Here is a 24125-nt window from a genome sequence, read left to right on the forward strand (position 1 = left end):
TCGATAATCGAAAGTAATCGGTAACGTTTCGTACTGTTGGCTATTGGTCTACTTCACTGATAATATTATCGACTTAGGATTATCGACTTGTTATAAAATCAATATTAACGAATATAGAGCAACCATGGCACTTTTACCCCAACAACCATGGCACTTTTTACCCCAACAAGTCACGTAAACTTTGCGGCATTGTTATTAAAAAACTATAATAGAAATAACAATTCTAATAATCACTGTTAAAACAATAGAATAAGATTAATAAATACACTTATTTAATCTATCCAGGTGCAAAAATGATCCCTTCAGACCAAAATAACTACGGCGCTAAGATCTTACTTTTGGCTCTCAAACACATGGGCACATCCGTGCAAGTTTCCTGACGGTTATTAGGCAGTAACGAACTGTGTGACATAAGATTCTCACTCTTAGTTGACGAACTGTGTGGCGGAATTTTCTAGTGAATGTCTTATTACCGAGATACAAGGGGTGGACCTTTTTCCCCGGTCTACCCTACCCCATTATGTCTTGACTGATTTATTAGGTGTTAAACTTAATTCCTGCCGTTTTTCGTCTCCAAAATTGATTTATTTCGAAGGTAAATACCTTAATCAAAGTATTATTAATAAAGTATTATTAATTAGTAATAAAGTAGAAAATGGAGGAAATTACTTTGATTAAGGTATTCATTCATCTTCCCTTCGAAACAAATCAATTTTGGAGACGAAAAACGACTGGAATTAAGTTCAACACCTAATATAAATTTAATATAATATAAAACATTACAGATAATCAATATATTTGCATAGATAGATGAAAAGATCGTTGAACGACAACTTGTATGTAGTATATAAAAATTAAAAAAGATATAATTTTATTATTGCTTGTTTAAGTTTTATACAAATATATCAAAGAAACTGTAAAGTCGTAGAGAGCGAACGCATTAAACAATTTCTAATATTTTTAATTCTCAGTTAAAAATAACGACACTGCGTGCATGCATGCGGTTTAAAAGAATAACTACGTTAAGCAGAGCAAACTGATTAGTAAGCGCTTACTGATTCTTTAATGTGATTGGTTTTTACTTTTAGTTCTTCGCTGGATATAAATGTACGAACCAATCATGAAAGAAATCCTAAGATGTAAATAAGAAGTTAAAGAATAAGCGTTTACTGATCAGGGCAACTGTCGGCTGTGTTCCAAATTTACTGCCAGCACTGAAAATGCTACAGTTTACGTTACGTGCACTACAGATTTTCGGCAGTTAATTTGGAAACACAGCCATCATAGAACAAATTGGAATGGATTCCGATCGGAATTATTCTATTATTCCTTAAATTTTTATTGTGTTTTTTAAGGAAAACGGAATAATTCCGCATTTCCATAATAGATGCCCCGTTTCCTCTGCTGAACGCAGTCATTTCTTTTGGGAGAGAATTGATTGATTTTGATCAATTTTGGTCTTTCTCCTCGAAATGCTTGCCAGCGCGACACTTCAAAGAGAAATAAAAAAATATTTACATTATTAATCTTCGAACGATGCGAAAAAAAAAGATAACGAAATTATGGGTGAAATAAAGAATGCATCATGTGGACAGAGATTCAATGAAATAAAAATAACGTGATTCATCAATTAAAAGAAACACGGTCGTTCATCCATCTTTTTATTCATTGAAAATGAACGAACTATGCTAAGTTTAATTTCATTGATGACGCAAGAATAGCGTATCGGAATTAAAAAGTAGGCCAACTCTTTGTAACCGATTTCCATATCATCCAAAATTAAGATTTCGAATTATGCGGATGTGTGAAGTTGGCACCCCTATGCTTCGAAATCGGAGTGATAAGAGTTTTGGATTCTTTCGAACAAAAGGAAGAACTTGATGATTTTTAGAGAGTTCCGCTCATGAATATAAAAAAAGACTTTGCAAAATGCTAATTTCACATTCAACATTAGCATCGAATAGTTTTGAATAGTCTATTCGATGTAATTTGATGAGTACTAGAGTTTTTAATATAAGAAAATTATTTTTTATATTTTCAAAAAAATGAAAAAATTTTTTTAATTAATATCAAGCTCGAATAGTTGTGAATAACTCATTTGATGATTCTTTTAACTAGTAATAAAGTTCCTGATAAAACAAATTATTTCTAAATTATTTTAAAAAATTTCAAAAAATAATATCAATTTTTCTCGAAAATCCGGTGTTCTAACAAAAGTTCTGATAGCCCCCCGAAAAGTTCTAACGATTATCTTTAATAATCGATGCGCTGAAATCAATAACTAAAAAGTTATAGAACTCTGAAGTTTTAGCTTTCGAACTTTTCCAAGCCTGCATAAGCTGAACATTTTTTTTCGGAAATTCGTCGTTCTGACACGACTTCTAATAGCCGAAGAGTTCTAACGATTATTTTTAATAACCGATGCGCTAAAATCAATAACTAAAAAGTTCTATGGCCTTAATGTCTTAGGTTTTTATTCAGAACGCGCTTACAACGATGTTGGCGCGCTACTACACTTTTCGTTACGCATATTATAGAATTTCAGAGATAAAAATGCGCTTTTATCAATAAAAGCGCGTTCTGAATATGGGCCTTACTTTAGCTTCGAATTTTTCTACTTCAAGGCGCTAGAACTTTTTTGTTTGCGATCATAACTCTTTAATTATTAAGAATAATTGTTAGAATTCTTTGGGGGGCTATCAGAACTTTTCAGAAAGCGAGATTTTTGAAAAATAAAATTGATATTTTTTTTAAATCGAAAAATTTTTTTAATAATTAAAAAATAATTTTGTTGCGTCAGGAACTCTATTACTTGTTAAAAGACATCGAATGGACTATTCAGAACTATTTGATGCTAATGTTAGGTGTGAAATTAAGATCCCCAGTTTTCAAGGTTTCGTTTATGATGATTTTTTAAAACAATTATAAAGATTTGAGGTTTTTTATTTATCTGGAACTCTAGATCTCGTCGAAAGGAATCTGATGCTCTGTTCAGAACTATTCGAGTTTGATATTAATTAAAAAAATTTTTTTTATTTTTTGAAAAAATAATTTTTTTTATATTAGAAACTCTAGTACTCGTCAAAATACATCACTGAAAAAAAGAGTTTGGTTGGATTATTTGGAAATCTGATAGATTCAACTAATATGTTCAAAAACGGACGAATCAGAATTTTTGTAAGAATTACCGGATGAGAATTTGATTAATTCCTTCTAATTAAATCTACCGGAATTTCTTGTTGGTCTAATAATGCCTTCCCGTTGAGTCTACCAGATTTTTCTTGTTGAGCGAACAATTATTTTCGTAAACTCTACCAGAACTTTTTGTTGATCGAATAAATTTTTCTCGTTAACTGTATCAGATTTTCTTATTGGTCTAATAATGTCTTCCCGTTGAATCTATCAGATTTTCTTGTTGAGCGAACAATTATTTTCGTTAATGTATTACTAACCTTTAAAAACTTCTACATAATCTATCAAATGATCTAGTCATAAAATTTAGATTCCTATTATAGCCAGCAATTTTGCTAAATTTAACCAAAATGCATTTAACCATATACATCTTGTTGATATAATCAAACCATTTTTCTCAGTGATTGAATAGGCTATTCAGAACTATTCGGTGTTAATGTTGAATGTGAAGTTAGCACATTTTGCGAAATCTATTTTTTTGATGTTTGTGAGCGGAACTCTTTCTAAAAATCATCAGAAACTCTTTCTCTTGTTCTAAAGAATCCAGAACTCTTATCAGAATACCGATTTCAAAGCATGAGGGTGCCAACTTCACACACTCGAATTATGCCTTGAATTGGTAAGACGTTTATCACGGAATGTAGGAAAGTTTAAATTTAAATCCTGATGGCGTGATATCTCTTTTGCAATAAATTATTTTAAGATACTCGTTAGTATCTACATTAAATTGTTTATCAAATTGTAGTTTACTTGAACTGGGAATTGTAAGATTTAGGTACCCAAAAATAATATTATCAGGCACAAAAATCTACTTTGACCCTTTTGGTTTTCTTTGCTTAATTATGTTTAAAATAATCTCGAGTTTATTTTAAATTTATTGTTTGCATCTACGTGAATTGATACGAAAATGTATTTCTTTGCAATAGGTATAGATAAGTTGGAAGTAGCAGCAGCAGAATCTAAGACCGAGCGGACCGCGTCATTGGAGATTCGATCATCACAAGACACCGAGGGTATAGAGGCAGGCAGCACACCGACATTATTGTGCAAGCTTAACGTGCCAGGTCAAGTCTGGTGGAGCATCGACGGCAGGAATCTCAGCACTATCAATGAGTTTGACTATATCGGACGATTTGACATAAAGAAGGCCAGCAGAAACGACACGGGCGACTACAAATGCTGCGCTCAGACTGTCGACGGCGAATTCCTCGAAAAAAACATTCATATCAGAGTGATAGGTAAATAATGGACTAATTTAAATGTCTTGTCTTTGTTACGCGTGTGTGAGCGCACCTTTATGATACACGTATTTTGGATTAATATTCTCTCATTATTATTACATAACAAAAGAGAAGCTTATTATCACATAACAAAAGTCAATTTCGAAGTTCAACTCTCGTTGAAACATCGTTTCTCGTTTTTCAGAACCCGGCAAGATAACATCCGGCGGGAATGTAAGGGCGAGAGTGTCGGAAGCAGCCAACTTGACGTGCCACATACACGGTTATCCGTTATCCCAATTTACTTGGTTAAAAGGGAATAATTCAGAGAGTAGCGAGCATTTGAAGAATCTCACTGTCGTTGCGCAAATAAACGAGGCTTACGCCGTTTTAGTCCTGGAATTCAAGAGTTTAGCGCGAAAGGACAATGGCACGTATGTGTGTCAGGCGAACGACTACAATGGGATAGTGAGCGCCTTGACACATTTATTTGTCATCGATGTGCCAAAAGTTAGCATAGATTTTATGAAGGCGGTCGGCGCCGGCAGCATATTCCTAAATTGGACTGTCAGTGATGGTAACGAGCCGATTAAGAAGTACTTCATCCAGCACATGAAGAAAGGCACGGATCAACGTCAGTACTACGCCGAGCAGATTGGTGGCGGTAATTCAAGCTACGTTCTCAAGGGATTTGAGAGCGGCACTGCGTATCAAATCGGCATCAGCGCTATCAATGCGCTGGGCACGTCACACATGCAATTAGATCCACGATGGATCACCACGCTTGAGAAAGGTATTTCTGGGAAAAAAAATATTAGAAATTTCTCCCCTACTCATCTTTCCTAAAGTTTAATTCAACTTAAAAATTGATTTTACTTGAGAGCTAAAAAGAATTGTAAATTCTTAAGAAGAAATATAAAACAATGTAAAAAGATTCTAATTTAATAACTTATTCTTAAATTTTATAATTCGTAAAATTGAAAAAGCGATTGTTATAGAATAACTAGTAAAATTATTTAACAGATGTAGATATTTTAAATAATTATCTTTATAATTCGGCGTTTGATTTTCACAGCAAAAACCAATTTCTGATATATAACCGGCATACACTTAAAATTTTTTTCGATATTTTATTTAATATTGGACAAAAATATATTACAGATCCAGTGTTTGTGCCGAAAGTGTCCGTGAATGGCGTGACAGAAAATTCAATCACAATAGGTTGGACCGTGCCACCATCGGATTTGAAGGAACATGTGCACTATTATAATCTGATGGCCACTCACGCTGATCAGAAGAGAGAAGCAGTGTATCCCGCTCAGCCGTTCATCGTGTATGCATTTGTAGATCTCGATCCAGCGACCACGTACAAATTCAAAATAGCTGCTTGCAGCGAATACACGAAACAATGCGGTAATTGGAGTGCTGAAGTAAACGGCACCACTTTGGATGGAGGTACGCCAAGAAAAATATGTATATCTATTTTATTCGTTTTGATAAATATTTAAATGTATTTCATTGTTTTTGCAGTGGCCAGTCCTCCGAAGAATCTCATCGTTATTTGTCGCTATGATAATATAAGCAGCTTCAGTTTTATGTCCATCACTTGGAAACCTCCGGAGAAGCCAAATGGCATTATACAGCGCTACAATATACAATTGAACGGCGTAGCAAGATTCAAGAATGACATGGGACGTTTGGACATTCATAGTTTCGAACCGCCCAGCTGGAGTGTCTATAATAGGAACAGCACGCATTACAATAAGATACCTCCTAATACAAATTATACGGTATATAACTTATTCAAGCTTAAATCATCTTTCCATCTATTATTTTTATTAAAATATTTTCTTGGTTATTTCTCATTTAATTAGAATAATTTATAATTTGGTATGGCGATCATGGCGTAAAAAGTTTTATGTCAAAGGTTCAAATCTAGTCAAAAATATTTTATTTTCTTGGAAAGTAATTGCAAATCGAGAGTATCTTTGCTATGAGAACCTTTCCTAATAGGCTATTCGAAACTAGCGTTAAACTGTAGGTCTCATATATGTATTTGCTAAAAAAATCGCATGCTACAGATATGCAGCTTATTACTCTCCAGGAGGATTGAGCAGTAAGCTAGTAACCTACCCTGATGGAAAAAAGTCGCTAAAATGATTGAAATTGACAATGAAATCATTAAAATGAGAAAAGAGAATCACTGACATATTCTTGAAAATATTTCAGCATAAATAATACTTTTAATATTAAAAGCCTATGAATTTTAATGATAATTAATGAAAATTTATGAAGAGTAATGAAAAATAATGAAAACTAATGCAAATATGTTTGATATTCATACTTATTTATTCAGAGATATTGAACATAATAATAATACTTTTACGGTTTATTGTACACTAAAAAATATGCTGAAATATTATAAATTTTAAGAAAAATTAATAAAAATATCTGAAAAGTATAAAAACGCGAAATGAGAACGAAATATACGATATTCTTTTTTTTAGATTCATTAATAAAAGTTATTGAAAACAAGATAATAAAAATGTTGGAATTAATAGTTGAAAGAATGTAATAAAATCTGTTGAAAAATAATGAAATCAGTTAACATCATAACAAAGAGCGTAAAATTAAAAGGAATTGTGAAGAAAATTTATACAGCGATTTATACTCAAAGAAATTGAGCACTAAATTATATTGAGTTACCATGAACTGTAAAGATATTTATTGAAAATGCATGAAAAAAAGTATGCAAGACACATAATATTTTCACAGTTTATTGTACATTGAAATATGCTGAAATATGCTGAATTTTGAGGAAAATTAATGAAAACATTTGAAAAGTATTGAAATGAGAACGAAATATATAATATTTTTATAGATTTGTTAATGAAAGTTGTCGAAAATGGAAACAGGATAATTAAAATGTTGAAATTAAGGCTCCTAAGTAATCGCCGCCATGTTAGAATTGTGACGTCAGAAGCGAGGAATGACACGTTAATTTATATTGCATGTCATTTGTAAATAAAGACAATTTGTGGATAAATCTCAATGATGAGATCGCTTTAAAACATGTAAAAATCGACGAAAACTGTCCTTCTCCTCCCTTGACAGTGAGTAAATAGTCGTAAAAACCAAGTAAAGTGAGCCTCTCTGGGCAGGAAACACACGGTCTGACAGCTGTTGAAACGAGTGAAATATTCACTTTTACATATAAAATTCCAAGATAATTGTAGTTTTCGTTCATTTTTAGGACTTATGTAAGTACGAGACTTATGTAAGTCATATTTTCACAATTAAGCAATAATAAATGGCATGCAATATAAATTTCGTCGTCAAAACGTCACTTTTCCACGCCTATAAGTTTAGCACCCCTATTAACCTGGACCCCCCACCATCGAAAATCAAAATCGCGATAAGGTCAAAAATTTAGTGCTCTTTATTTGCTAATTATTTGCTAAAAAAAAATTTTTTTGCTCCAGCGGTTTAGTGAGAATAAAAAAGTTAAATGGGGGGGTCCAGATTAATATAAAGCTGGACCCCCCCCCATACTAAAAAAATAGATCCAGTGGTGCTACAATGAAATTAAGCACACCAGATTTTTTTGCTTTTTATTTGCTCGAGGATAGCGTAAATAAAATTCGAAAATTTAATATTTTTAATATTAAATTAATATCAACGGTCGCGCAGCGAGAACCTACACGGCCCGCGCCGCGCTACTTCAAGTCCCTTTTCTACCTCCACAGAATTATTTGCTCGAATGTATTTGATATCAGAGTAATCGTTAAGTCACGTACTACGAAAATATGACCAAATCCGATTTATTTGCTAATTGTAAAGACTAATTGCCGAAAACAGCCAGGATGTCGAGCACGAGCGCGCGGTCAAACAGCACGCTGCGTATCAGTACCATCTTAAATGGCTCGTGGAATGTCGTAAGAATTATTTGCTCGCATGATTTTGGTGGTAAATTAATCCTGGGACTGTATACTATCGATTCGTGCCGAAATACGATTTATTTGCTAACTGCAAAGTGCCGAAAACAGTCAAGATGTCGAGCACGAGTATGCAGCCAATCAGCGCGCTGCGTATCAGTAGGATCTTAAATCGCTCGTGGAATGATATAAGAATTATTTACTCGAATGATATCGGTGCCACTGCAATCCTGACACAATGCACTATCGAAAACTGCCAAATTTCGATTTATTTGCTAATTCTAAAGTGTTGAAAATGTCGAGTTAAGCGAGAACGCTCCGCGACGTACTTGCAGATGTGTTTCTATCGTCTAGGAATTATTTGCTCGCAATATTTTGGTAGCAAATTAATCCTGGGACTGTATACTATCGATTCGTGCCAAAATACTATTCATTTGCTAACTGTAAAGTGCTGAAAAGTCCATATGTCGAGCACGAGCGCGCGGTCAAACAGCGCGCTGTGTATCAGTACCATCTTAAATGGCTCGTGGAATGTCGTAAGAATTTATGCCGTCCATATGTCGGTACGAATCGATAGTATACAATCTCAGGATTAATTTGCTACCAAAATGATGCGAGCAAATAATTCCTGGACGATAGAAACACATCTGGAAGTAGCCGCGGAGCGTTCTAGTTTAACTCGTTATTTTCAATACTTTTGAGTTAGCAAATAAATCGAAATTTGGCAGTTTTCGATAGTGCATTGTGTCAGGATTGCAGTGGCACCGATAACATTCGGGCAAATAATTATTACGTCATTCCACGAGTGATTTAAGATCCTATTGATACGCAGCGCGCTGATTGGCTGCGCGCTCGTGCTCGATATCCTGACTGTTTTCGGTACTTTGCAGTTAGCAAATAAATCGTATTTCGGCACGAATCGATAGTATACAGTCCCAGGGGATTAATTTACTACTAAAATCATGCGAACAAATAATTCTTACGACATTCCACGAGCCATTTAAGATGGTACTGATACGCAGCGCGCTGTTTTACGGCGCGTTCGTGCTAGACATCCTGGCTGTTTTCGGCACTTTACAATTAGTAAATAAATCGGATTTGGTTATATTTTCGTGACCTAACGATTACTCTGATATCAAATACATTCGAGCAAGTAATTCTGTGGAGGTAGAAAAGGGACTTGAAGTAGCGCGGCGCGGGCCGTGTAGGTTCTCGCTGCGCGATCGCTGGTATTGATTTAATATTAAAAATATTAAATTTTCGAATTTTATTTACGCTATCTTCGACCAAATAAAAGCAAAAAAAAATCTGGTATGCTTAATTTCTTTGTAGCACCACTAGATCTATTTTTTTCAGTATGGGGGGGTCCAGCTTTATATTAACCTGGACCCCCCCCCATTAAATTTTTTTATTCCCACTAAACCGCTGAAGCAAAAAAATTTTTTTTTAGCAAATAATTAGCAAATAAAGAGCACTAAATTTTTTATCTATCGCGATTTTGATTTTCGATGGTGGGGGTCCAGATTAATAGGGGTAAGTTTAGCCATTTATCGTGGTGAGGCGTTGTAACACACATTCAAGCATGAGCTCATGTACATATGCTCGCCGGGGTAATCTCGATTGATCACGGCTCGATTGGACACCACCAATCACAGCGACCCAGGTGCCTAGGAGCTTTGTAGTCTCAAGCGCTGTGAGTGGCTCGTGTCCAATTGAGCCGTGTCCAACCGGGTGCCATCCGTGCTTGCCTTCGGCGCGCCGCACAGTGTAAGATTTTACAATTCTAGGGGAATTTAATTTTTGACGATCTAACGCTCTAATCAATTTGTTTGAAATTATGTGTATAATAGTTTTTTGAATCGTTGATTACGAATCTGCAATCGAAATGTTGATTTTCAAAATGGCAGACTTAACATGGCGCATTAAAAACCAAAGTTTGGTGAATTTCGCGGATTTACATGTTATTTTTTAGGATTATTTTTGTTGATTGTGAATCTGAAGCCAATAAGTTCGTTTTTAACAGATCTATTTATTTTTTATTTAACAATTTTATCTTTGTAAAAATTATTTTTTCATAAATGTTGGCTTTTCGTAACAAGTTGCCCAAAAGCTAAAATTGAAAAATTCTCTTTTTTGTAGACTTTTTAAACATACTGTCATTGAATAAAAAACGGAATAACATCTTTTTTTAGATATTTTTTTCACAAAAAAATCGATTTTTTAATTTTTATAACACAGATGAAGATGTTTATTTTGTTTTAAACACATCAGTCAATAAGAAACTATGCTAATTTTTTTTATTACTGAAGATGCTAATTTAAATGTCGTATTGAAATGAAACTATATAATACAATAACTTGTAATGGAAAATTTATTAAACTAGGGTTCGCTATAGCCAAAGGTATACCCAGAATGCGCCAGATGGAGGCCCCTTTTATTTGCATCCTTCTTTTTAATTTTTTTACTTTTTTATGTACGCAATACAAATAAGTCCTATCAAACTGCCTGAGAGCAGCTTCTAATCAAGATAGCGACTACCGGATACTGCGGTATCCGCGAGAATCGTATGACGCTAGCGCGGTCGCGTGAACGTGAATGCCGTTTGCCCAATTAGGTATGATCTGGCAATTTCCCGATAGCCAACCCTCGCAACTGAGGAAATCCGCATGTCGGTTACTATCGTTACCAAATTTTCCTATTGCGACAGACTCGCGCAAGAAACTTCTCGAACATCTTTCTAGAACAATACTTAATATACATGCTAATAACGAAAATATGCCTATACAATGAATGAATAATTTAAATAAATATGAAAATAGAAACAGCATTGTTACAATATCCCTTAATATCATAGAAAACAATATCGTAGAAAACCTCAGCGACTATAAAAATCCTTTGAGTATCAAGTTTCATTGAAATTGAGCTGATAGAAAAATCTATTATACTGTACAGAGTTAATAATTATTTCGAAAATCTTTTAATGACACAACTTAAGCGCAGCGTTTTTTTTTTAAATCGAATAAATGGATTATTAGCCGTTATTTTGATTCTAGTCCGAGCCTTGTATAATTAACTAAAAGTCTACTTAAAAACAGTATTTAGCATAAATTATTCGGATTTCAAAGTCATTTTTAAAATTACCATAAAGAGTAAAAAAATAAACATTATTTAAGGGCTTAATAAAGTGAATTATATTTCTATAACAAAGTATTAAATGGTATTAAAAAACGATTGCGGATAAATATACTGGGAAAGTTTACTGATTACTCAAAGTTAATTATGAATACCGGCTGTAAAAGTAACAAATACTTTTATTATAATGTTTATCTTCCAAATGTCTGTAGGATTAAATTAACAGTTTTTTTTTATTTATTATATTGCATTTTCTGAATAAGAGATTATATGTTTAACATATATTAAATGGTATTAAGAATTTGTAACTTTGATTTTTTGAATAAAATTCCGTTGGATAAGGAAAACGCGTCGAGAGCACATGTATATGGGCTCGTCCTTGTGTGTGTGGCTACCGGTTTCGCTAGGCCGCCGTCTGTCACCGGCAACGCAGAGTTCTTGGCTGAGTACTCAGAAGCATTAATAGTTGAACGATTGTAATAAAGTTTGCTGAAAAATAATGAAATCAGTTAAACAATGTATTTATATTTTGACCGTATATTTGAAAAACTCAATTAATGCTATAATGTAACTGCCTATTACGGTCCGAGCTGGATCTTTGTTGCTTTTAAATAATTCAATCTTGAATTACTAATATATCCTATATATGTACTTGCATATATACCATATTGTAGTCTTTTTCAAACTGCGCGCCGAATTGTTTTTCCGGACTAAATAAACGCAATTAAAACTACTCTAGTAATCGCGAATTAAATTGACAAGCAATTTTTAATAATTTGATGCTACCATCAAGCATCATATATTATAAAGATGTTAATCTATAAAAACTGTTAATAAATTTATTGCGAAAAATATTACCTCGGCCGGGACTTGAACCCGGATCTCTTGTAAACCGTACGAGCGTCCTGAGCCATTAGACTACCGAGGCCTTAGTAATATTCTTCGCAATAATCGGTATACTAAGGAAACAACGTCTTTCTTTCAGGCGATGTAATCTAAACAATGTATTTATATTTTGACCGTATATTTGAAAAACTCAATTAATGCTATAATGTAACTGCCTATTACGGTCCAAGCTGGGGATCTTTGTTGCTTTTAAATAATTCAATCTTGAATTACTAATATATCCTATATATGTACTTGCATATATACCATATTGTAGTCTTTTTCAAACTGCGCGCCGAATTGTTTTTCCGGACTAAAAGTTAGTCCGGAATATTAGAAGAATATTACTAAGGCCTCGGTAGTCTAATGGCTCAGGACGCTCGTACGGTTTACAAGAGATCCGGGTTCAAGTCCCGGCCGAGGTAATATTTTTCGCAATAAATTTATTAACAGTTTTTATAGATTAACATCTTTATAATATATGATGCTTGATGGTAGCATCAAATTATTAAAAATTGCTTGTCAATTTAATTCGCGATTACTAGAGTAGTTTTAATTGCGTTTATTTAGTCCGGAAAAACAATTCGGCGCGCAGTTTGAAAAAGACTACAATATGGTATATATGCAAGTACATATATAGGATATATTAGTAATTCAAGATTGAATTATTTAAAAGCAACAAAGATCCAGCTCGGACCGTAATAGGCAGTTACATTATAGCATTAATTGAGAAATCAGTTAACGCTGTAACGAAAAGTTTTGAATTAATCTTTCGAAGAGTGCTGCAAGATAGTTTGTTCTCGCATGTAAAATTTAGTCATGCTCTCTATATAACCAGGTCTATATAAGTTTAGATTATCTGCAGACGTGTTAAATTTGCATTTGTATATGGTTTTTGCATGTATTCTAATATTAAAATATGCATTGTATTTTTGTACCAATTCGAAATTAAATATAACAATATTTTGTATGGAATTATTTATAAAATATTAACGAATTGTAATGAAATTATAATGAACTGTAATGAAATCTTAATGAAATTTTAATGAAATAATACTAAAAGTGATGTTAATTTCAACATTATTAATCATAGAATAAATTCAGTAATATTTCAACATTATTAATCATAATTTCAGTAATATTTCATTGTTATTCATTATAATTCAGAAAAAAATTTTTAAATATTACTGAATCCTCAAAGAAGGAATTTAAACACCGACTTGGGCTATTGTACTATTATTGATTGAATCTAACTTGAGATTATGATGCAAATCTATTAATATCAAATGAATTTTTGTACTAAAAATGATCATTTGATCGAAGGTTCGGGTGCACGGAGTAACAAGGTCTCGCACTCCTGGCAAGGATGCTATAGGAAACTGTACGACGCCAGTTACGGTTCCGGGTCGCGATAATATGAACATGCGCAGCTGGCGGAAGATTGAAAACCAGGGTAGGCAGTTGTTCAAACTCTATTTACCGCGTATCTCGGAGCGGAACGGTCCAATTTGCTGCTACCGCGTCTACCTGGTGAAATTACCGCCGCATAAAACAGTTGGTGATTTACCATCACCTGAGGAGATCGTGGTATATTCTTATCAGTATGTGCATAATTCACCTACCGGTGGTGCGTATATTGCCGAGATATTCGACAGCGATCAGTTATTGACAGAGATCTTTCTCGGTGACGGCGAGTCGTCTAACGGTGGTGCTATGTGCGATAAGTGCATCGGTTTACGACCCAAACCAGCACCGCCGTTATTACACTTTGTTCCGGAAATCTCATCAACTACCACTGTAACTTCAAGTAATATGAGCAGTATCGTCGTTACTAGCACGACGGCAATTACATCCATGCTGACGACAACTGTAAGTAGCAGTGGTAGCAGCACAACTACCAACCCGTCTACCACATTATCGATGACCACTACTAGTACGAAAATTGACACAACCACGGTCGTGCCTGTGATTATGAATGCCATGGAAAAAGTGGAGAGACGAAAGAGAGAAGACGCGCCGCTGCAAAAGGCATCTATAGACGAATCTGGAGAATTCAGTGCTTTATTACCTTACGATGGTTTTCTTGATGAAACATCGAATTATACTGGTTTTATCGAAGTTATTGGTATGTACAATTATCGATAGATTTGTGAAATTCAAATTTGATAGCGCATTGTGATGGTTGATTGTTTACAGTATTCGATAATGAAAAGGATCAGTTTTTACCGGCTTATAGCAGTTATTTCAATCCTCTTTATGGCGGATTGGATCCTCTCAGCGTAACGGCTACGGAAGCGACTACTATCAGAGAAATGATATTACAGCTCTTCATCGCCCTAATTTTAACTCTCACAATTCTGTTTATCGCACTCTGTGTGTTATATAGATTTACGAAACGTGCACAAGAGAGGGAAGAAGTTATAACGCTGCGCAATAGTTTCAGGTGAGTTCAAGAAGAACACGGTATTCTCTTTTAAATATAAGATTTTTATACATAAATTTTATAAAAGATTTTATTACATGAATTATATTTTAATAATTAATGTAACAGACTTTATATTTTTAAAAATAATAGACGCTTATAATTTTTAAAAATGATGGCTTCTTTTTTATTTAATAGTCATATTTTTAAAAGACTTGTTTTTTTGTTAAATAAAAGAAAGCTGTTTTGTCCGTTGTGTACAGAAACATAATAGAATATATACATAAAACAAAGTATATAATATTTATTCGTTATTATATATTATATAATTCTTATTATTAATATTAATTATATTAATATTAATATTAATGTCTAATTTTTAAAGTTTTTGAAGAAGCGGTATAAGTACTTTAGGTATTTAATGGATGGATTTTTGCATAGACATCTCTGTAGGAGTTTGAGAGGCAGGCATCAGCTCGTGGCAGCGAGTCCACCAGACATGCCGCCCATACCTAAGAGCGAGCTATTGCAGGCGTACTTGGAACGCCATAGGGACTCGGATTACGGTTTCCAGCACGAGTTTGAACTGCTACCTGATCGATTCATGGATAGAACGACACGTGCATCCGAAGCACAGGAGAACCTGTATAAGAATCGTTATCCGGACATCAAGTGTTACGATCAGACGAGAGTACGTTTGGCGCAGATGGATGGTATTTGTGGCTCTGATTATATCAATGCCAACTTTGTGCTGGGCTATAAGGAACGCAAGAAATTCATCTGCGCCCAGGGCCCTATGGAGAATACTGTGTGCGACTACTGGCGCATGATCTGGGAGCAGCATCTCGAGCTAATTCTTATGCTGACAAATCTCGAAGAATATTCAAAAACCAAGTGCGCCAAGTATTGGCCGGACAAGCGCGAAACCAAAAACTTTGGTGACATCTCAGTGGAACACGTTAAAGAGCGTGCCTATTCGGATTATGTAGTGCGCGAATTGAAGATGACGCGACTAGGCGAGCGCGACGCCCGCGCGATCGTGCAGTATCACTTCCTCGTGTGGAAAGATTTCATCGCCCCCGAGCATCCACACGCGATTTTACGCTTCATTAAGCGCGTCAATGAGGCGTATTCGCTCGAAAAGGGGCCAATCCTGGTGCACTGCAGCGCTGGTGTGGGCCGCACCGGCACGCTCGTGGCATTGGATTCTCTGCTGCAACAGTTGGCCGAGGAGGGTCAGGTGTCTATCTTCAACACTGTGTGTGACTTACGGCATCAACGCAACTTTCTTGTGCAATCGCTTAAGCAATACATCTTTATCTATCGCGCGCTTATGGAGATGGCACAGTACGGCGACACGGAGATTTCGGCACCACAATTCAAAACCACAATCGTCAAACTGAGACAGCGGGACAACGGAAAGGAGAAGTGTAGGATGGAGGAAGAATATGATGTAAGTTACAGAATTGAATGCTACAAATACTTTTTTGTCACTTAATTTTATCTTCATTTAAGATCTGCAAATTAAAATATCATACGTGTCAAAATTATTCTATAAATATCCTTCATATCAAAATTACATATTTGCAGTTCGTCTTATTTTTATTTTGTAAATCTCCTTTAAATTTTTTTTTCAATCGGCATGTTCTATTTGTGTAATGGATGAGAAAGAATTACTTACGAAAAAGTCATATATTTTGAACAATCAATATCCAATAAAGTAGGTAAAATATATTAGAAATGTACATGATATTCTGTGAACACGTTATATTTTTAAATTTCTCCAAAAATTTCGTTGAGAGACTAAAGTTTCTATCATATTTACTTAATTTTTGTTTGTATAGAAAATTAGTTCCATATTAGAAGATCGGAAATCCTTCTCTGTCGGCGGCGGAGACGAAAATAAATTAAAGAATAGAAGCGAATTGGTGATACCATATGATAGAAATCGCGTAATACTCACGCCAGTTCCGGGAAAGGAACATTCAACATATATAAACGCATCGTTCATCGAAGGCTACGATAATTCCGAATCGTTTGTCATTACGCAAGATCCTCTGGAGATCACTATAACGGATTTCTGGCGAATGATCTCGGAACAATGCATCTCTACGATAGTTATGTTATCTGACGTAAGTGTACATGTGTGTGTGTGTGTGTGTGTGCGTGCGTGTGTGCGTGCGTGTGTGCGTGCGTGCGTGCGTGCGTGCGTGCAGGATTGCACGGATTTAAATATATACACATGTACACGTATAATTACGTGTGCGTGTGTGTGTGTGTGTGTGTGTGTATATTGGGTGCTTTCCAATTGTAATATCCCTAGACACTTTCGTGCACACAGCGACGCAAGTTGAGTTCCAATTATCTGTTATCGTCGACACAACACTACACATCTGTACTCAGTCGAGGGCTGTGTAAGCTTATGTTTTCTAGTGACAATTACATGTTACTAATTGCGGCGGCTATAAATGAGGTTGGAGGACGTTGAGTGGCCGGCACTTTTACTTATTTTTGTTTAATACAGAGGCGGAAAAGTTACATTTAATCTAACTCTATCCGAAACGGATCTCAACCGTGCATAGTGTACACATTCTGTTCCAATTGAATCGTGCACAATGTTACACTTTGTGCATTCTTATGTACGTTTGTGTTAAGCAATTGGAAAGCACCCATTTTTTCCCCTTCATCCTTTGTTGCTTTTAATGAAGATACTGATTTTGTTGAATTTGCGGAAAAAATGAAATTGTATGAATATTGCGTTAATATGATATACATGGTATGCAATTTCATACAACAAATTTTTGAGGAATTAGTTGGCGATATTTTTTTTATTGAAAATTTTTTTATGGACATTGCTTTGTACATATGAACAGTATATTCCTATATAATTTAATCAATACAATAATATCTTAAATAATCTGAATAATCAATGTCAATTTTTTAATAATACATATGCCAATATTTTCTTGAGTCTTTAACGAAAGAAAATACATAAAATTCTTTATAACCGGGCGAAAGAAGTGTCAAGGTCCCCGAAAATCATAATTTTTAATAATAAGAAATAAGCATGGATATTTTTGAAAGAAGAATAGATTAGGCACGCACCAGAATGAATATAATTAGGTATAATATAAATAAGTAACATCGTTTCCAGTTGAATGAAGGCCCGCGGAAGTGCCCACGCTACTGGCCTGACGATGAAACCGATTACGATCATATAAGGGTCCGTTACATCCATAGTGAGAGTTGTCCATATTATACGCGTCGCGAATTTTGCATTTTGAACACAAAAACTGACGAGAGTGGAGTTGTAAAGCAGTATCAATATCATGGCTGGCCAACGGTGGAGGGTGAAGTACCTGAAGTGACGCGCGGTCTTATTGAGTTGGTAGATCAAACATTGACGAACGACACCGAGGTGAGCGGCTCGCTGGTCGTGCACTGTAGCTATGGATCAGATCGGAGTTCAATGTTCGTGGCTCTTAGCATACTGGTCCAGCAATTGCGCACTGAGAAGCGTGTAGATATTTTCACAACGACGAAGAAATTGCGTTCTCAGCGACACGGCATGATCAGCACCTTCGTAAGTGTCATAATTTTCATAATTTTCTCCATATTCTCTCTATTTTCCGTATCGTGTTATTATAAAGAATTTAGTATTATTTACGAATTTTAACATAAAAAGTTGGCTAGTCTATTTAAAAAGTAGACAATAACAGTTAATATTGTATTACAACATTGAAATATGTAAAGTACTAGATATCTATATTTTTTCCATTTTCTGTCATCCAACTTTTTTTCAATTATTTATGATGAAAATAAATTACAAGTTTGAGGATTACAATTAAATATTATTTATTGTATTATATTATATCATAAATTGTTGTATTATATATTGTAATTGTATTTTGTGTATAATATTTACGTGTTGTTAGGCGCAATATGAGTTTCTTCATCGTGCCATCGTGAATTACTCGGATCTTCACAATTTAGCCGATGATGAAACGGCAGCATAATGTTTGAAAATTAGCAGCAAGAGCGAGACTATATTGTTCTAAATATTGTTTGGGCGGACATGTGCGTGAAAAAGTTCCGTGACAAGTGTCCGGCGATCCACGAATGTTCAAATAAGCGTATATTGCCTCAACCAAAGATGAATAAACGTCGATAAAGAATTATTGATGTCATCATCATCATCACTATTATCATCGTCGTGTAAACGGAAATTGGATCACGATGCACAACGCGGATCTAAAGACTACTTGTACATAATATGTTCGCAAATTTTATATGTGCTGACTATAAGTTAAGTGTGGAAGAAGAGCATTGGCTGGAAATTAACTAAAAATTGACTCATTGTGGTATTATTACGTGAATTTCCGACATCATTGGTGAAAATCTTAAAGTGCAGTGCGTGATATTGTCACGAAACACCATTACAGAAGCTTATTTTTATTGGTAACCTAACGATTTAGCCAGAGCATAATGTAGTGTGATAAAGTTTTAATATCGAAATTTGACACATACACGAATGCTCTTGTCGGTATCCTGCATATGGCTGTACAGCGAAGCTGAGACACAGGAAGGAATGGATATACTTGTATAGGTATGATAATTCATTCTTCTGCCAAGTACATGAGATATGATTTGTAACTTTGAACCACTTCACTCTTGCGAATCACAATTGAAGCTAAGCAACGAAGGAGACATCATGATGAATACTCATGATTATTCGCACAATTCGTGACCGATCCCGAAAACTTCCAAGATCCCGTTAATGCGAATTATCCTGGCGTTTGCTACAGGATGTTCTGTTTTGAGTAAAATAAAGATGAGATAAAATTCGATCAGTTTCGTTTGCGGGAAGACCTTCGGAAGGAAGCGTCTTCTGTAACAATGCGCGACGTCGCTATTTTACGATCTGTCACAATAATAATACTAACGATTGTGTGTGTGCGCGTTGCGTATCTGTATGTTCTTCAACAATGTAGAGTTAAATTATTACGATGTATTACGCATATCACGCGTGCGCTGATTCCTCTTCTAAAAGAAAAAAGAGACTGATAGTCTTATTCAATTCGAAATACATGCGAGCATTTCGTTTACACAATATTTAGATTTCGCTGTGAATTGTAATATTGCGACTATAGAGAGATAGTCTCTTCTCTTTTTTATTTTTCATATTTGGGAGAAAGTTTGTAATACATACGCGATATATACGTATATATGTGATGTGTTTTTTCCACGCGCGATGACACAAAAATTATGTTCGTGATTTAAATTGAATGGGCTGGGCAAAATATTCGATTACGATTTAGAGATTGTAATCGGTAGTGTCTAGGTTCTAAGACAAGCGTAGCGACATCATATATCAAATACAAATGCGATAAATATCGTATTCTAAACTCAAAATATCACTATGAAAAACATTTGAAAGATATATTTCGGAAATAAGGTATAAAGATGTGATTCAACAATAGAATATGATTAAGAATACAAAATACAGAGCGTGACTCTTGATGTGCAGTCACTAATTAGCATTCGAAATACTGCCCAGCCTTGCGAGAAAGATGGCAGAAAAATTGGTGAAATTAATAAAAAGGAAAAATGAAAAAAATGAGAGAAAGAGAGAGGGAGGAAGGATTATATACGTTTATTTCTCCACACGTTTGTTCTAGTCAAGTTTCAATACGTGCGCTATCAATAATGCCAATTTTTTGCAGGAGACAGAAGACAATCAACTTATAGCATTTTCCACTGGTAAAACTAGTGCAACACTAGTTTTACCAGTTGCAATTGAATGCAAATCGGTTTTTATATTTTTAGTGTCAATAAATAATTTAGTCCTTTTAAGATTGTGAAGTTTTCGTGACAATATATAATTAAAAGGATTAAATTATTTATTAACGCTGAAAATATATGAATTGATTTGCACTTAATGTGCACCAGTGCTGCACTAGTCCAGTGGAAAACGCTATTAACTCTTAAGTATTGAGGTAAAAAATAGTGACACAGAGGTTGGTCCCTGAGATATCGATTAAAAAAAACTGAAATAAAAACACAAGAGATTTTATAAATCTATATTCTATAAATCTATGTTTTATTAACGCGGGAGTGGTCGCGTTAACGGTCGGTCTAAAAGACCATAGTGCGTGCACTTTATTAGTCTTTTTTTTTTCTTTAATGGGCTCTCTGTCAGCCGGACCGCGATCTGGTCATAAACTAGTCATAAACTAGTTAAAAAATGTAAGTAACAAATTAAAAAAAGGAAACAATCACGAAAAAGCTCGACATCTTTTGACAAAAATTAGGGATGATGTAACATCCAAGTCGAAACGGAACACGTTTGTCCCGGTACGCAATAGTACGTAAACTCACTTACGTTAGTATAATTAGTGTTTGTAATTTCATTTTCTTATTAATTATTACTTATAGTAATTATAATCATATATGTATTCTAGTTATAACACATATATGTGCGAAAAGATATTTCGGTCAAAATGACCAGGACGCGCCTACTAACCTTAGTTTTGAGACGCGCCTACTCCCGGGGTTAATCAATTAACTGTTATAAATCAGTCTTTATGAAAGAAATGAAAATTCTTTTTTTCGCGTGATCCCACAGACCAACCTTAGTATTTGAGGATTAATTACGATTCGTATCGCATTTTGATTGTTTATCTTTTCCATACAGCTTTATTCCATTTTAAGATCCTCCTATGAGAGACACGAAGTAATGCTTCTTTGATTTTTAAAATTACTATTAAAATAGTAAATATTTTAATAATTGCGACATTATTAAGCCATAAAATTCTCCATCAAATTTCACCAGGATAGATGAATGAAATTGGCAGTTAACATTAAAATTATATTAAGTATTAGCTATTTTTGTATTTATGTTTTTTAAATAATTTATTTTTCTCTTTTTAATGAATTTATTTTTTCAAGATTTTATCTTTTTTCTAGAATAATTTACACTTCCTACAACTATAAATTGGTAGGAGAAAATCTGTTAATAATAGTCTACAATAATATTAGATTTTCAAGAAATGTGGTTTTAACATTATTGTATGATTCACATTGGAGGACTTATTTTAATATTAAACGTGCGATATATAGATAAGTTCTGCCTTATTACGCGACAAATAGACACATTAGTTTTTATACTAGTTATCGCATGAATAATTCGTTTCGATTTTGTTATAGTTGATAGAGACCCTTTAAAAAGATAGGAGGAATACGCTGCCTGTATTTATAAATAAATATATATATATATATAGGGTGTCTCAAAAAATCGCGATTTAAATACTATACGCAAGAAAGTTCTTAAAAAATTAAGTAAAAGTGAAAATATACATGTATATATAATTCATAATAAATTATTTAAAAGCGTTAAAGATCCAGCTTCGACCGGTATAGGTATTTAATTTCTAGTTCATATTGGTTGTGTTATCACATGTACGGTCTAAAATAAAATTCTTAAGTAAGTGTTATTTATAAATTTTTATTTTAGACGGTATTCTTTGAGACAACAGGATTTTGAGGGGTTTATATAGCCAGTTACAGACCATGTTTAGATAGTCACTTGTCCATGAGTCGTGTGTACGGTGTATAATAATATTTTAGCGTTTTCGATTGAGGTCCACTGACTGCACTCAGTGTCAAGAGCGTGTTCGATTTGCAGTGCCAATGCGCACTTGGCTAATGTCACGTGTTCATTTGACACGACACTCGCGCAATGCGCACGTAGTGCGCACTAAGTGGCACAAGATATTTTAACGGTGCCAGTTCAGTGCACTGGATACATGTATAGGATATCAGTGCATCATTTTATCACAGTATAAGGATATATAGTAGGGACAAGCAAATCTGCACGGTTGAACTGAAAACGCAACATATGCATATGTGTACAATTATTATTGATAAAAAAAATTGAGAGAAAAAGGGCTACGAGCCTAAGAGTTAGTCGTTAGAAATATAAATTAAAAAAAAAACAGTATAAATATGTCATTTAGTCAGAATATAAAACTTTAATGTGCCGGCAATAAACAATATAACATAAACAACAAACGTTTCGATCCCTGTTGGATCATTATCAATGTTAAATATACAAAAATAAAACGGTAAAATTATTATAAAGTTAAAATTTTAAAAAATTACAATTCGCTCTCAATCGCAAGTAAAAATATAATAAAACTTACAGTAATTAATATAATAAAATTCGCTCAGAATGAGTTGGAAGTTATGTGAACGTTGTAATAGGTAACAATATATGCTTCTGGTTATCAGTTGTAAAATAAAAATAATTCGTATCTGTTAAAAAGAACATAAATATTGTAAACATATAATATTGAGTATATAAAATAAAACGCAAAGTATAAAAATATAATATATGAGACAAAGAATAAAATTAAAAATTGACAATAAAAAAGTATTCTAAGATTTAACAAGAAAAAAACAAATTATTCAGTCGTAGTAATAAAAAATTATATGATGTCTAGTTAATAAGTAAAATATATGTATATAATAAAATTTTGTAACAATTAAAATAACGGATAATATATACCTTGTAAATCGTGTGTCAGTATAATATAAAATTCTGTAATTTCAGACAATGCGATGAGAGTGGAACAGTCATATCTCTAGTATGTTCAGAGACAATATGAAAAACGACAAACTATTGTAAGAAGGTTGAAATGGTAAAACAAAAGGAAGGGGTACATGAGAGTGGGAAAAATGAAATAGAGGGAGAAATGAAAGAGGAAAGAAAAGAAGTAAGAAAGGAAAGAAAACAGTTAAGAAGGAGAAAGAGATTAAATAATTTGAGAGTAAGAATCAGGTAATGATTCAGTATCGTTCATTTTATTTAGCCCTTGTTTCTTTCTTTTAATGTGAATCATTTCAGATACTAATCTCTTATTATAAGAAGACTCGCAATCTAAAATTCTCACATCATCCCATTTAAAATTGTGGTCTAAATTGATACGATGATCGGTTATGACAGTAGGAGAATCAGTATTTCTTCTAATATCCGATTTATGTTCATGTAATCTCGTACTCAGTTTTCTTTTGGTTTGACCAACGTAGCTCGTCTCACAATCATCGCAGGAAATTTTATATGCAACTTATTTACTTTTGCAGTTAAATTTATTTTAGATTCTACCTTTTTTGCTTTTAATAATAAAACTTACAAACAAGTATTTGGTACTCCAATGGGTTCACCGTTATCACCAATTATCGCAGACATTGTTATGCAAGATCTGGAAAAAATAGCAATCAATAGATTATCAGTACAGCCATTGTTTTATTTCAGATATGTTGATGATGTTATTCTCGCGC

General features: G+C 34.0%; 1 protein-coding gene across 1 annotated transcript in view; it reads left to right on the top strand.

The window, feature by feature from the left end:
* Positions 1 to 20513, top strand: part of Ptp69D (Protein tyrosine phosphatase 69D) — a 47760-nt gene extending 27247 nt beyond the window's left edge. The window contains exons 2-11 of the mRNA XM_018514265.1: positions 4119 to 4430; positions 4618 to 5205; positions 5574 to 5867; positions 5943 to 6202; positions 13688 to 14489; positions 14561 to 14807; positions 15228 to 16239; positions 16631 to 16918; positions 17941 to 18369; positions 18722 to 20513. Of these exons, the coding sequence (XP_018369767.1) occupies positions 4119 to 4430; positions 4618 to 5205; positions 5574 to 5867; positions 5943 to 6202; positions 13688 to 14489; positions 14561 to 14807; positions 15228 to 16239; positions 16631 to 16918; positions 17941 to 18369; positions 18722 to 18802 (4313 nt within the window). The 3' untranslated portion in view covers positions 18803 to 20513. The remainder of the gene's footprint in view (positions 1 to 4118; positions 4431 to 4617; positions 5206 to 5573; positions 5868 to 5942; positions 6203 to 13687; positions 14490 to 14560; positions 14808 to 15227; positions 16240 to 16630; positions 16919 to 17940; positions 18370 to 18721) is intronic.
* Positions 20514 to 24125: the final 3612 nt, after the last annotated feature.

Source organism: Trachymyrmex cornetzi, unplaced genomic scaffold (assembly GCF_001594075.2).
Source record: "Trachymyrmex cornetzi isolate Tcor2-1 unplaced genomic scaffold, Tcor1.1 scaffold494, whole genome shotgun sequence".
NCBI classification, from domain to species: domain Eukaryota; kingdom Metazoa; phylum Arthropoda; class Insecta; order Hymenoptera; family Formicidae; genus Trachymyrmex; species Trachymyrmex cornetzi.